The sequence below is a fragment of the Pleurodeles waltl genome, chromosome 5 (assembly GCF_031143425.1).
Source record: "Pleurodeles waltl isolate 20211129_DDA chromosome 5, aPleWal1.hap1.20221129, whole genome shotgun sequence".
Classification (NCBI taxonomy): domain Eukaryota; kingdom Metazoa; phylum Chordata; class Amphibia; order Caudata; family Salamandridae; genus Pleurodeles; species Pleurodeles waltl.
In genome coordinates, this window is record NC_090444.1 from 576,826,844 (window position 1) to 576,840,890 (window position 14,047).

Here is a 14,047-nt window from a genome sequence, read left to right on the forward strand (position 1 = left end):
CGGTTCCGGTCTGCTTGCAGGTAAGTACCCGCGTCTTCGGAGGGCAGACCAGGGGGGTTTTGTAGGGCACCGGGGGGGACACAAGCCCACACAGAAATTTCACCCTCAGCGGCACGGGGGCGGCCGGGTGCAGTGTTAGAACAAGCGTCGGGTTCGCAATGTAAGTCAATGAGAGATCAAGGGATCTCTTTAGCGCTGCAGGCAGGCAAGGGGGGGCTTCCTCGGGGAAACCTCCACTTGGGCAAGGGAGAGGGACTCCTGGGGGTCACTTCTGCAGTGAAAGTCCGGTCCTTCAGGTCCTGGGGGCTGCGGGTGCAGGGTCTTTTCCAGGCGTCGGGACTTAGGTTTCAGAGAGTCGCGGTCAGGGGAAGCCTCGGGATTCCCTCTGCAGGCGGCGCTGTGGGGGCTCAGGGGGGACAGGTTTTGGTACTCACAGTCGTAGAGTAGTCCGGGGGTCCTCCCTGAGGTGTTGGCTCTCCACCAGCCGAGTCGGGGTCGCCGGGTGCAGTGTTGCAAGTCTCACGCTTCTTGCGGAGAGTTGCAGGGTTCTTTAAAGCTGCTTCTTGAAACAAAGTTGCAGTCTTTTTGGAGCAGGTCCGCTGTCCTCGGGAGTTTCTTGTCGTCGTCGAAGCAGGGCAGTCCTCAGAGGATGCAGAGGTCGCTGGTCCCTTTGGAAGGCGTCGCTGGAGCAGAGTTCTTTGGAAGGCAGGAGACAGGCCGGTGAGTTTCTGGAGCCAAGGCAGTTGTTGTCTTCTGGTCTTCCTCTGCAGGGGTTTTCAGCTAGGCAGTCCTTGTTGTTGTTGCAGGAATCTAATTTTCTAGGGTTCAGGGTAGCCCTTAAATACTAAATTTAAGGGCGTGTTTAGGTCTGGGGGGTTAGTAGCCAATGGCTACTAGCCCTGAGGGTGGGTACACCCTCTTTGTGCCTCCTCCCAAGGGGAGGGGGTCACAATCCTAACCCTATTGGGGGAATCCTCCATCTGCAAGATGGAGGATTTCTAAAAGTTAGAGTCACCTCAGCTCAGGACACCTTAGGGGCTGTCCTGACTGGCCAGTGACTCCTCCTTGTTGCTTTCTTTGTTCCCTCCAACCTTGCCGCCAAAAGTGGGGGCCGTGGCCGGAGGGGGCGGGCAACTCCACTAAGCTGGAGTGCCCTGCTGGGCTGTGACAAAGGGGTGCGCCTTTGAGGCTCACCGCCAGGTGTCACAGCTCCTGCCTGGGGGAGGTGTTAGCATCTCCACCCAGTGCAGGCTTTGTTACTGGCCTCAGTGACAAAGGCACTCTCCCCATGGGGCCAGCAACATGTCTCTAGTGTGGCAGGCTGCTGGAACTAGTCAGCCTACACAGACAGTCGGTTAAGTTTCAGGGGGCACCTCTAAGGTGCCCTCTGGGGTGTATTTTGCAATAAAATGTACACTGGCATCAGTGTGCATTTATTGTGCTGAGAAGTTTGATACCAAACTTCCCAGTTTTCAGTGTAGCCATTATGGTGCTGTGGAGTTCGTGTTTGACAAACTCCCAGACCATATACTCTTATGGCTACCCTGCACTTACAATGTCTAAGGTTTTGTTTAGACACTGTAGGGATACCATGCTCATGCACTGGTACCCTCACCTATGGTATAGTGCACCCTGCCTTAGGGCTGTAAGGCCTGCTAGAGGGGTGACTGACCTATACTTGCATAGGCAGTGAGAGGCCGGCATGGCACCCTGAGGGGAGTGCCATGTCGACTTACTCGTTTTGTTCTCACTAGCACACACAAGCTGGCAAGCAGGGTGTCTGTGCTGAGTGAGAGGTCTCCAGGGTGGCATAAGACATGCTGCAGCCCTTAGAGACCTTCCTTGGCATCAGGGCCCTTGGTACTAGAAGTACCAGTTACAAGGGACTTATCTGGATGCCAGGGTCTGCCAATTGTGGATACAAAAGTACAGGTTAGGGAAAGAACACTGGTGCTGTGGCCTGGTTAGCAGGCCTCAGCACACTTTCAATGGTAAACATAGCATCAGCAAAGGCAAAAAGTCAGGGGGGGCAACCATGCCAAGGAGGCATTTCCTTACAAACCACTAATGATAAACTAGAATAGATTAATGCATCCAAAATATATTTTAAGCCCCATCCCACCATCTTCAATCTACAAAAAATAAATACATTTCCAGGATCTCTTTACGTGTAAGTTAATATGAGTGAAGGTCGTACGCTACAGAAACATAATCCTTTACATAAGAATATTGGGTTAACTGGTTATTTCTCTTTTTTATAAAAATAATTCCTTTGATTCTGAATGTTTTTTCAGAAATGTATTGCTTATTGGTGGGGGTGGTAGGAGTTAGCTATAAATAACCTCATGAATATTTACAAGCCTTATAAATTGAAATGATTCTGGACCATTCGCAAAAAATCTCACATTAGAGAAATATATTAAATTAATAATTATTACTACAGAATTTGGCACAGCAGTGTTTGTCAAATCAAGTGAACTTACCTCCATCAACGTCTCCCGAAGATTAAGTCTTTTTTCTATAAGCTGACCATGTTCTTTTAGAAACGTACAAAGAAACAAGCTGAGATTTTGAATAAAGTTTTGCTCATCATCTTTACCATTCGAGTAAGCAAGACGAATATTGGTGTTCAGAGGCAACATCTAAGAAACAAACAAAAAAAAAAAAGCATTACAATTGAGAAATAATACTTAGTGTCTTGTTCATGAAATTTTAAAATGAATGCTTGAGGGTAATAACTAAACTTGTTACGTTATTGCTACCAAAAGGTAAATCTGTTGCTTCCTTAGCGTAGGAAAGTGCCATCTTTCGGATATAGTTACCCCCACTTTTTGCCTGATGTCACTATGTTTGGACATAAGTTCACTGGGATCCTGCAAACTAGGACCCCAGTCACTGTGTGCTCTCTCTCCCCTAAATGTATTTGTTGGTAACTTTTCCCACCCAGACTTGGTATACTGGTACACCCATGTAAGTCCCTAGTACATGGTACTAACGTACCCAGGGCATTGGTACACCAGGGGTCTCTCCCCCCCCCCGCCCCCCCACCACCACCAATGGGCTGCAGCATGTATTGTGCCACCCACATGAGCCCATGCGAAATGTATCTGCAGGCCTGTCATTGCAGCCTGTGTGAAAAGGTGCTTGCACCCTTTCATTACAGGTCACTAAGTCACCCCTACAGCAGGCCCTCCCAGCCCAGAGGGCAGAGTGCAGGTACCTGTGTGCGAGAACCCCTGCATGAGCAGAGGTGCCCCTAAAACCTCCAGCCCCACTACATTGAACTTCGTAAGTGCGGAGAAGCCATTTTACCCGTGTACTGGACACAGGTCACTAGTGACCAGCTACACAATCGTCAACTCGGAACCTCTGTATGTTTGATATCAAACATGTTGGAATCATACCCAAAAAACGGTCTACACTATTGGTTCTATGCCTACACGCACTATGGGGTTCCTTAGTGGACCCCAGCATTGCTCAAACTAGTCTTCTGGGGTTTCCAGGCAGCCTGCGCTCCTTGGCCCTCCTGCTGCTTGACTAGCTCAGGCAGAAGAATGCAGAACAAAGGATTTTCTGTGGGAGAGGGAGTTATCACTCTGTTCCCTTGGAAATAGGTGTTACATGGCTAGGGGGAGTAGCCTCCCCCAAGCCATGGGTATGCTTTGAAGGGCACATTTAGAGCCCTCCTTGCATAAACTGGTTTGCGTAAGTCCAGGGAGACCTGGTCCCTGCTCTGGTGCGAACCTGGACAAAGATAAGAGGAGTGACCACTTCCCTGTCCATTACCACCCCAGGGGTGGTGCTCAGAGTTCCCCCCAGGTGGCCACTTGGTCTGCCGTCTTGAATCCAGGTGGGCAGAGGCCCCTGGGAGCATCTGAGTGGCCAGGTCAGGCAGGTGACAACACAGCCCCCTCCTGATAGGTGGTCACCAGGCTAGCTGACCAATCCTCCTTCCTGGGCTATTTAGGGTGTAGGAAGTTGGCTCTGTATATACTATCTCAAAATAAGACTTTCAACTGCAACTGGTTGCAACTTCCTACAAGTTTCTTTATGCAAAACATTTCTATAATAGAATTGATAATAGAATTCATCTTCAGCCAGTGCAACTAGACCAAAGTCAGACATGGCTACTCGGGTGATTTTTATAGGCCAGGTCACTCTTCCCTGTATGTTACACAGCAAGCTATCAAGTCTTCCTTCCAGCCTTAGGTGAGCACAGCAAGTGGCTCCACATGTTTACTATCCTGGCTCAGGGCTAGTTTGGGTTATATCAAGCATACATGGCTCTGCAGGTACACTATTCTGGCTAAAGGCCAGTCAGCTGAATGCATCATTCACACACACAATTCCTGATTTGGTGTCTGAATGCTTACAATTTGAAAGTTTACTTGTGTCCAGAAAAAAAAAAAAACAGACCAAAACCAGGCTAACAAGTTTATTATGTACCGCCCCTCCCTCCCCTCTGGGTGTCAAGATGGGATGTCACAGCTAATCAGACAGTATGTAACCCTTAAATCTGGAAGATCATCATGTTGGCTAGATGTCACAGGCTTCAAAGCCCAGAGAAACAAAATCGGATTGGTATAATGTTATGTGCAGTGGTTTAAGAGAGAAGCACAAATGTGCTCATATTACCAAACACTTGAGCACAAAACAGAAACAGACTGTTCAACCTTGGAATGGGAACACCTACACTAAACTAAAAATGATTGATCTAGAAACCGGTTGAATCTGCCAAGTACAATGTTGAGGGGGGTGGGGGGGGGGGGGAGAAGGGTTTAGAGTGGTGGTTGGAGGAGTTGCAAACAAAGGGTGTACATCTAACATGGAAAGCAGATGTGCTCTCTAGCTCCATCCAAATAAGACATCATGCAGACAGGGTGCAAAAAGGACCACCATTGACCAACCCATCCAAGACACAGTGTCTACATAAATACTATGTTCATATATGCACTACACATCTCCCACTACTGACTAGGTTTAGCTTTACAGGATATTACACAAAAGGTACTCAAATGACAAGAGGTGGGGTGGCACGGGAACACAGGGCATACTTTAGCTGTAAAAACAAAGCTCTTCCTCTGGCAAATCCTAAAACATTCAGGACCTTCAAATCGACCAACAATGCTGTCAAAATCATGGAGGAAAAAAAAAAGGGCAGTCCAGAAAATGTTCAAGGTAGCACAGTACAGTACTGGTTCACCAAATAATGCAAAAAACCCATCCTAAGACTGGTGACTCTAGGACGTTACTGGTATAAAATGTGAAAAGAATAGTTCATTAGTCATTTATGCCTCACAATCCCAAGAACAGGCCTCAATTGTGGGAATCAGGAGGATTTGGTGTACACATCTGAGTGCTCCTTGAGACGTGATGTTGCCTTTTTAGTCACTGAATAAAAAAAAATGTACCATTCTGACGTACTCCTTACCAAAGTGAACATTTTGTAGGTGTTCAATAATTTATTAAAACCCACAACGGTGCAATTTTTTAGCAAAAAAAAAACAACTATAAATATACCTGTTTAAGCTGCATCATGGTCAGTGTAAAAAGTGTTACAAATTGTTCTTCATACTGGCTGACGCTCACTCCAGCGATCTCAGTGAGGCACTTCAATGAAACATTTCGGAACATGGGGACATTTAAAAACTGAAAAATAAAATGTGTAGTGAAATTAATTTTCGCCAAGCCTTTTTAAACCATACACAATTAAACCATACACAATTAAACCTTAGACAAGAAGCACTTCGCCAAGGTCAACAAAATCAAAACTTTTAAGGATCACAGGTGTTTCGTTGGGGTGATGGGGCTTAATATGAACTACTTACTGTTAGTGACTTTGTTACAGAATCTAGCTGCAGATTTCTCACTTTTGCTGGTAGATGGAGCTGTTGGTCTCCACACAGACGCCTTTTAACTCAAGAAATGCATAGCCTATAGAGGTACCACTCCTGCGCACTGGTGTCAGTTGCTTTGGAATTTGTCAGTAATCCCACATGCACAGAACCAAAAACAAATTGGTGTGACCGGTATGCAGGTTCCTAGGCTTGGGAGCTTATTAACTGGCTGAGGCCAACCACACGACGGAGGATCGGTGAGCAAGAACAAGTTACCCACCTTCGGTAACGCATTATCTGGTAGAGAGAGGCGATTCCTTACTTTAGAATACTCCCCAGCCGCAAAATTAGATCCGGACACTTTTCACATAGCACGTCCGCATGTTGGAAGAGGGTGTCACGTGCCTCAGTATCAACGTCATCCAAAGGATGTGACATCAATGAAGTCTATATAATCCCCTTGCTGACACGCTGACATGAGCAGAGGTGCCCCTATGAACTCCAGCTCCAATGCACTTGGTTTAGTTAGTGAGGGGAAACCATTTTTTCAGTGTACTGGTCAACTTGTGGTCCAAAATCATACCCCAAAACTAATGCCAGTATTTGTGGCATGATTCCATGCACTCGGGGGCCCCTTAGAGGACCCTCAAGTATTGCTACTACCAGTCTTCTAGAGTTTTCAGGCAGTCTCAGACAGGTTTCTAATCTCCTGCTGCTTGACCAGCTCAAACAGCAGAAGGCAGAACAAAGGATTTCCTGTGGAGAGGGCAGTAACACCCTCTTCCTTAGTATTAGGTGTTACATGGCTGGATAGGTGTAGCCTTCTCAAGCCACTGGTATGCTTTGAAGGGCAACTTTGGTGCCCTCCTAGCATAATTAGGTTTGCACCAGTCCAAGGACCCCTGGTCCTTGCTCTGGCGCGAAAGCCCACAAAGGAAAGGGGAGTGACCACTCCTCTGTCCATCAGCACCCCAGTGGTGGTGCCCAGAGCTCCTCCAGGTGGCCACTTTCTTGAAGCATGCCACTGGGAGCATCTGGTTGGTCAGAACAGGTGTCTGACGTCAGTGACACCTTCTGATAGGTGATCACACTGCAGAGTGACCAATCCCCTGGTAGAACTATTAAGGGATTCTCTTTCAGGAGCTTCTCTAGATTTGGCGTGCAAGACTCGGCAAGGAGTATTGTGCAACTACCTCTTCTGCCCTTTGCCACCAGAAGCAAGCTGGACTCTTCAGGAACTAAAACAAGCCTGCAACTCCTGAGACGACCTTGCCTTCTATGGCTCTTTCTAGCAGTTGCAACACTTCCACGGCTGTGCATTCTCTGGGGTTGGCAAGGCTTCAGCTGCATCAAAGAAGCAAGCAGGAATCTCCCTTGGAGTGCATCTGCAAGCACCTAAAGTAACGACGACCGACTGCTGGGATCTTCTGCCATCCGGCTCCAGGAAGACTCTTCAACACAGGGTGTGGGTCTGAGTGGTCCTCTTGGTCCTCTCTACCTGCTGTCCAACCTGGGAGATTGTGAGCCCTTCCCTCTCCATATAGGACAGTACCCCTGTGCACTGCAACTCTTGCAGCAACCAAAGCTTGTTGACTCCTGCTCCAAGGGATTTTCAGGCTCAAAGTAGCCCCAGCCTCCAGCATGTCAAGCTTGTAAGGATAGTGTCTCTGCTGCTCCAGCGATGAGGGACTCCTCTCCAGGTGTGCTGACCGGGCCTTACTGCAACTTACTGTGCCAGCTGCCAGAGGGTTGCATGTGGGGGCTGCAACTGCTTGTGCTGGTTCTCGTGACTGTTGAAAGTCAGCCTGGACTTCACTCCAAGGGTCAATTCCCCTGGACCTTGCTGGTCCTCTTCAGATCTTCAACTCTCCTTTTTCTCCAAGTTGCATTTCTCAAAGCTTGTTGGTGGTCCTCCTGACCAGTGACCAACTGCAACCCAGCGACTCATATGTTTCACCGACATGTTTCACTAAAAATGTACCATTGTTCCCACAATTTGCACACCCCGGCACACAGTTAAGTCCCTTGTAAAAAGTACCAGTGGTACCAGGGGCCCTGTGACCAGGGAAGGTCCCTAAGGGCTGCATCATGTGTTGTGACACCCTAATGGATTCCTCAACCAACACATGCACACTACCATTGTAGAGGTGTGTGTTGGTGGGGAGAAAAAGGCAAAGTCGACATGGCATCCCCACAGGGTGCCATGCACACAAAACAGTGCCTGTGGCATAGGTAAGTCACCCCTCCAGCAGGCCTTAGGGCCGTAATGCAGGGTGCACTATACCACAGGTGAGGGCACTGCTGCATGAGCAATATGCCCCTACAGTGTCTTAGTCCATTCTTAGACATTGTAAGTACAGTGTGGCCATATTGAGTATATGGTCTGGGAGCTTGTCAAAACGAACTCCACAGTTCCACAATGGCTACACTGAATACTTGGAAGTTTGGTATCAACCTTCTCAGAATAATAAACCCACACTAATGCCAGTGTTTGTTGGATTTAAAAAATGCACACAGAGGGCATCTTTGAGATGCCCCCTGTATTTTACCCAATCCTTCAGTGCGGGACTGACTGGTGTGTGCCAGCCTGCCACTGAGAGAAGAGTTTCTGACCCAATGGGGTGAGAGCCTTTGTGCTCTCTGGGACCAGAAACAAAGCCTGCAATGGGTGGAGGTGCTTCACACCTCCCCGTGCAGGAACTATAACACCTAGCAGTGAGCCTCAAAGGCTCAGGCTTCGTGTTACAATGCCCCAGGGACACCCAGCCCCCGGACAAAGCCCCACTTTTGACGCCAAGTCCAGAGGGATAATTAGGAAAAACAAGGAGTCCCCACCTCAGCCAGGACCACCTCTAAGGTGTCCAGAGCTGAAGTGACCCCCTCCTTGAAGAATCCTCCATGTTGGTTTGGAGGATCAGGGCCAAAAGGGGTAGGACTGTGCCCACCTACCCAAAGGGAGTGGGCACAAGGAGGGTGTAGCCACTGGCTACTGCCCTCTAACCCTAAAACACCGCTAAATCTTGTACTTAAGGGATGCCTGAACCAAGCTAGACAGATTGCAGACGACCTCACAAGAAGGACTGCTTAGCTGAAACCCCAGCAGAGGAGGAAAGACGACAACAACTGACTTGACCCCAGCCCTACTGGCCCGTCTCCTGCTTCAAAGAACCTGCAGAAGAAAGGCGACCCATCCAGCAAGTCCAGCGACCTCAAACTTCGAGAATTGCCTGCACCACAAAGGATCAAGAACTCCTGTGGACAGCAGCCCTGTCCAAAGAACAGAAGAAACCTCTTCAGAAGGACTCCCACCTCACTCCAGAAGCGTGAGACTTAGCCACTCTGCACCCAACACCCACAGCCCAAGTCCAGGTGGCCCAACCGTCCAGAGAGGACCCCCAGGCGAAGGCGACTAAGTGCCCACCCTGGGCTGACCTCTTCAGGACGACGCCTGCAGTGGGAATACAGAGGACCTCACCCCCCCCAACCCACCTGCCCTGGATGAAAATAACCAATGCCAAAGTATTTGAGGTTGACTAGAACCCCCAACAGAGGACTACCTATAACCCAGAGACTGGAACTTTAAGTAGTGTACTTACCTCTTAAACTGTACTTCATTTACTTGCTCCAGGAACTGTTCTGAAAAATGCAGTGTCTAATTTTAAAATAGATATTCTCAGTTTTCTTAAAAACGGTTTACTTGACTAAAGCGAAACAAAGTTACAATGACGTCTATGCTAAGTACTTACCTGCAACAGTAATTACTTCTTAACTGAGTCCTTTGGTTCTAGTAACAAAGTAACAAAAATATATTTTTTCTATATAAAATCCTATTGGTCTGGAGTTAAGTCAGAGTATGTTTCTTCTATTGCTTGTGTGTACAACAAATGCTTAACACTACCCTATGATAAGCCTAACTGCTCGGCCACACTACCACAAATAGAGCATTAGTATTATCTATTATTGCCTCTTGGGGAACCCCTGGACTATGCACACTAGATCTCATTTTGATATAGTATATACAGAACCAGCTTCCTACAGTAATACTTTGAATTAGTAGTGCTTGCCTGCTATTACAAATCTTAAGTACTTGTGATGTGCTGGATGTATAGGAATGTGGAAGTAAGCGTCCTTTAAATCTAATGTTGTCATGCAGTCTTGTTTTTCTAACAAGGGAATGACATCCTGTAGAGTGAACTTGTGGACATGCTCGGACAGGATATACTGATTTAGAGATCTGAGATCAAGAATTGGCCTGAGTGCCATCCTTTTTTGATATGAGGAAGTATAGAGAATATACCCCTGTACCTTGTTGACTGACAGGAACCATCTCTATTGCACCTTTGAGTAGAAGAGCTTCTACCTCTTGTTTCAACAGAGCAATGTTTTTGAAAGAAAGTCGGTGTGATCTGGGTGGAATGGAGATGAGTTTTAGGCAATAACCATTGCGGATAATTGACAGTACCCATTGATCTGTTGTAATTTGTTGCCAGTGAGGATGGAAATATTGCAGTCTTCCTCCCACAGGAGATTTATGCTGTTTGGGAACGCAGAGAAGTCACTGCTTCGACGAGGTAGAAGAACCTCTTGCGGCAGGGGATTTACCTCCGGATCAAAAATTGTGTGCTCTTTAAGATCCCCTGGGATAATATGGTTGTCCCTGCTTTTGCTGGGAGGTAGAGGCCTCAAACTTGCAGTTTGAAACCTTCTCTAAATTGAGGTTTGCGAAATGAGCCCTGAAAAGGTGTTGTATAAAGGGATCCCATGGCTTTTACTGTTTCACAGTCTTTTTTTTGTAAACTTTTCTATGTTTGTGTCCACTTCCGGTCCAAATAGTTGCTACTTATTAAAAGGCATTGTAAGGAAATGCCTCCTTGGCATGGTTGCCCCCTGACTTTTTGCCTTTGCTGATGCTATGTTTACAATTGAAAGTGTGCTGAGGCCTGCTAACCAGGCCCCAGCACCAGTGTTCTTTCCCTAACCTGTACTTTTGTATCCACAATTGGCAGACCCTGGCATCCAGATAAGTCCCTTGTAACTGGTACTTCTAGTACCAAGGGCCCTGATGCCAAGGAAGGTCTCTAAGGGCTGCAGCATGTCTTATGCCACCCTGGAGACCTCTCACTCAGCACAGACACACTGCTTACCAGCATGTATGTGCTAGTGAGAACAAAACGAGTAAGTCGACATGGCACTCCCCTCAGGGTGCCATGCCAGCCTCTCACTGCCTATGCAAGTATAGGTCAGTCACCCCTCTAGCAGGCCTTACAGCCCTAAGGCAGGGTGCACTATACCATAGGTGAGGGTACCAGTGCATGAGCATGGTACCCCTACAGTGTCTAAACAAAACCTTAGACATTGTAAGTGCAGGGTAGCCATAAGAGTATATGGGCTGGGAGTTTGTCAAACACGAACTCCACAGCACCATAATGGCTACACTGAAAACTGGGAAGTTTGGTATCAAACTTCTCAGCACAATAAATGCACACTGATGCCAGTGTACATTTTATTGCAAAATACACCCCAGAGGGCACCTTAGAGGTGCCCCCCGAAACTTAACCGACTGTCTGTGTAGGCTGACTAGTTCCAGCAGCCTGCCACACTAGAGACATGTTGCTGGCCCCATGGGGAGAGTGCCTTTGTCACTCTGAGGCCAGTAACAAAGCCTGCACTGGGTGGAGATGCTAACACCTCCCCCAGGCAGGAGCTGTAACACCTGGCGGTGAGCCTCAAAGGCTCACCCCTTTGTCACAGCACCGCAGGACACTCCAGCTAGTGGAGTTGCCCGCCCCCTCCGGCCCCGGCCCCCACTTTTGGCGGCAAGGCCGGAGAAAATAATGAGAATAACAAGGAGGAGTCACTGGCCAGTCAGGACAGCCCCTAAGGTGTCCTGAGCTGAGGTGACTGACTTTTAGAAATCCTCCATCTTGCAGATGGAGGATTCCCCCAATAGGGTTAGGATTGTGACCCCCTCCCCTTGGGAGGAGGCACAAAGAGGGTGTACCCACCCTCAGGGCTAGTAGCCATTGGCTACTAACCCCCCAGACCTAAACACGCCCTTAAATTTAGTATTTAAGGGCTACCCTGAACCCTAGAAAATTAGATTCCTGCAACAACAAGAAGAAGGACTGCCTAGCTGAAAACCCCTGCAGAGGAAGACCAGAAGACAACAACTGCCTTGGCTCCAGAAACTCACCGGCCTGTCTCCTGCCTTCCAAAGAACTCTGCTCCAGCGACGCCTTCCAAAGGGACCAGCGACCTCTGCATCCTCTGAGGACTGCCCTGCTTAGACGACAAGAAACTCCCGAGGACAGCGGACCTGCTCCAAAAAGACTGCAACTTTGTTTCAAGAAGCAGCTTTAAAGAACCCTGCAACTCCCCGCAAGAAGCGTGAGACTTGCAACACTGCACCCGGCGACCCCGACTCGGCTGGTGGAGAACCAACACCTCAGGGAGGACCCCCGGACTACTCTACGACTGAGTACCAAAACCTGTCCCCCCTGAGCCCCCACAGCGCCGCCTGCAGAGGGAATCCCGAGGCTTCCCCTGACCGCGACTCTCTGAAACCTAAGTCCCGACGCCTGGAAAAGACCCTGCACCCGCAGCCCCCAGGACCTGAAGGACCGGACTTTCACTGCAGAAGTGACCCCCAGGAGTCCCTCTCCCTTGCCCAAGTGGAGGTTTCCCCGAGGAAGCCCCCCCTTGCCTGCCTGCAGCGCTAAAGAGATCCCTTGATCTCTCATTGACTTCCATTGCGAACCCGACGCTTGTTCTAACACTGCACCCGGCCGCCCCCGCTCCGCTGAGGGTGAAATTTGTGTGGGCTTGTGTCCCCCCCCGGTGCCCTACAAAACCCCCCTGATCTGCCCTCCGAAGACGCGGGTACTTACCTGCAAGCAGACCGGAACCGGGGCACCCCCTTCTCTCCATTGAAGCCTATGCGTTTTGGGCACCACTTTGAACTCTGCACCTGACCGGCCCTGAGCTGCTGGTGTGGTGACTTTGGGGTTGCTCTGAACCCCCAACGGTGGGCTACCTTGGACCAAGAACTGAACCCTGTAAGTGTCTTACTTACCTGGTAAAACTAACAAAAACTTACCTCCCCCAGGAACTGTGAAAATTGCACTGTGTCCACTTTTGAAAAAGCTATTTGTGAATAACTTGAAAAGTATACATGCAATTGAAATGATTCAAAGTTCCTAATGTACTTATCTGCAATACCTTTCAAACAAGATATTACATGTTAAATTTGAACCTGTGGTTCTTAAAATAAACTAAGAAAATATATTTTTCTATAACAAAACCTATTGGCTGGATTTGTCTCCGAGTGTGTGTACCTCATTTATTGTCTATGTGTATGTACAACAAATGCTTAACACTACTCCTTGGATAAGCCTACTGCTCGACCACACTACCACAAAATAGAGCATTAGTATTATCTATTTTTACCACTATTTTACCTCTAAGGGGAACCCTTGGACTCTGTGCATGCTATTCCTTACTTTGAAATAGCACATACAGAGCCAACTTCCTACATTGGTGGATCAGCGGTGGGGTACAAGACTTTGCATTTGCTGGACTACTCAGCTAATACCTGATCACACGACAAATTCCAAAATTGTCATTAGAAATTGATTTTTGCAATTTGAAAAGTTTTCTAAATTCTTAAAAGACCTGCTAGGGCCTTGTGTTAGATCCTGTTTAGCATTTCTTTTAGAGTTTAAAAGTTTGTAAAAGTTTGAATTAGATTCTAGAACCAGTTTTAGATTCTTAAAAAGTATTCCAACTTTTAGAAGCAAAATGTCTAGCACAGATGTGACTGTGGTGGAACTAGACACCACACCTTACCTCCATCTACAGATGATAGAGCTAAGGTCACTCTGTAAACTAAAGAAAATAGCAATGGGCCCCAAACCTACCAAAGTACAGCTCCAGGAGCTTTTGGCAGAGTTTGAAAAGGCCAACCCCTCTGAGGATGGCAACTCAGAGGATGAAGATAGTGACTTGGAGGGAAATTCCCCCCCTCCAGTCCTACTTAGGGAGAGCAGGGCTGCTCAAGCCCTGACTCCACAAATAATAGTCAGAGATGCTGGTTCCCTCACAGGAGGGACCAACAACTCTGAAATCACTGAGGATAACTCCAGTGAAGAGGACATCCAGTTAGCCAGGATGGCCAAAAGATTGGCTTTGGAAAGACAGATCCTAGCCATAGA

General features: G+C 48.0%; 1 protein-coding gene across 2 annotated transcripts in view; it reads right to left on the reverse strand.

Annotated features, from left to right (window-relative positions):
* Window positions 1–14,047, reverse strand: part of XPO1 (exportin 1) — a 717,353-nt gene that overhangs the window by 418,174 nt on the left and 285,132 nt on the right. For both annotated transcript variants that reach the window (XM_069234402.1, XM_069234401.1), the window contains exons 10-11: window positions 5,521–5,649; window positions 2,484–2,642 (exon numbers count right to left, since the gene is read on the reverse strand). In XM_069234402.1, coding sequence (XP_069090503.1) covers window positions 2,484–2,642; window positions 5,521–5,649 — 288 coding nt within the window. The remainder of the gene's footprint in view (window positions 1–2,483; window positions 2,643–5,520; window positions 5,650–14,047) is intronic.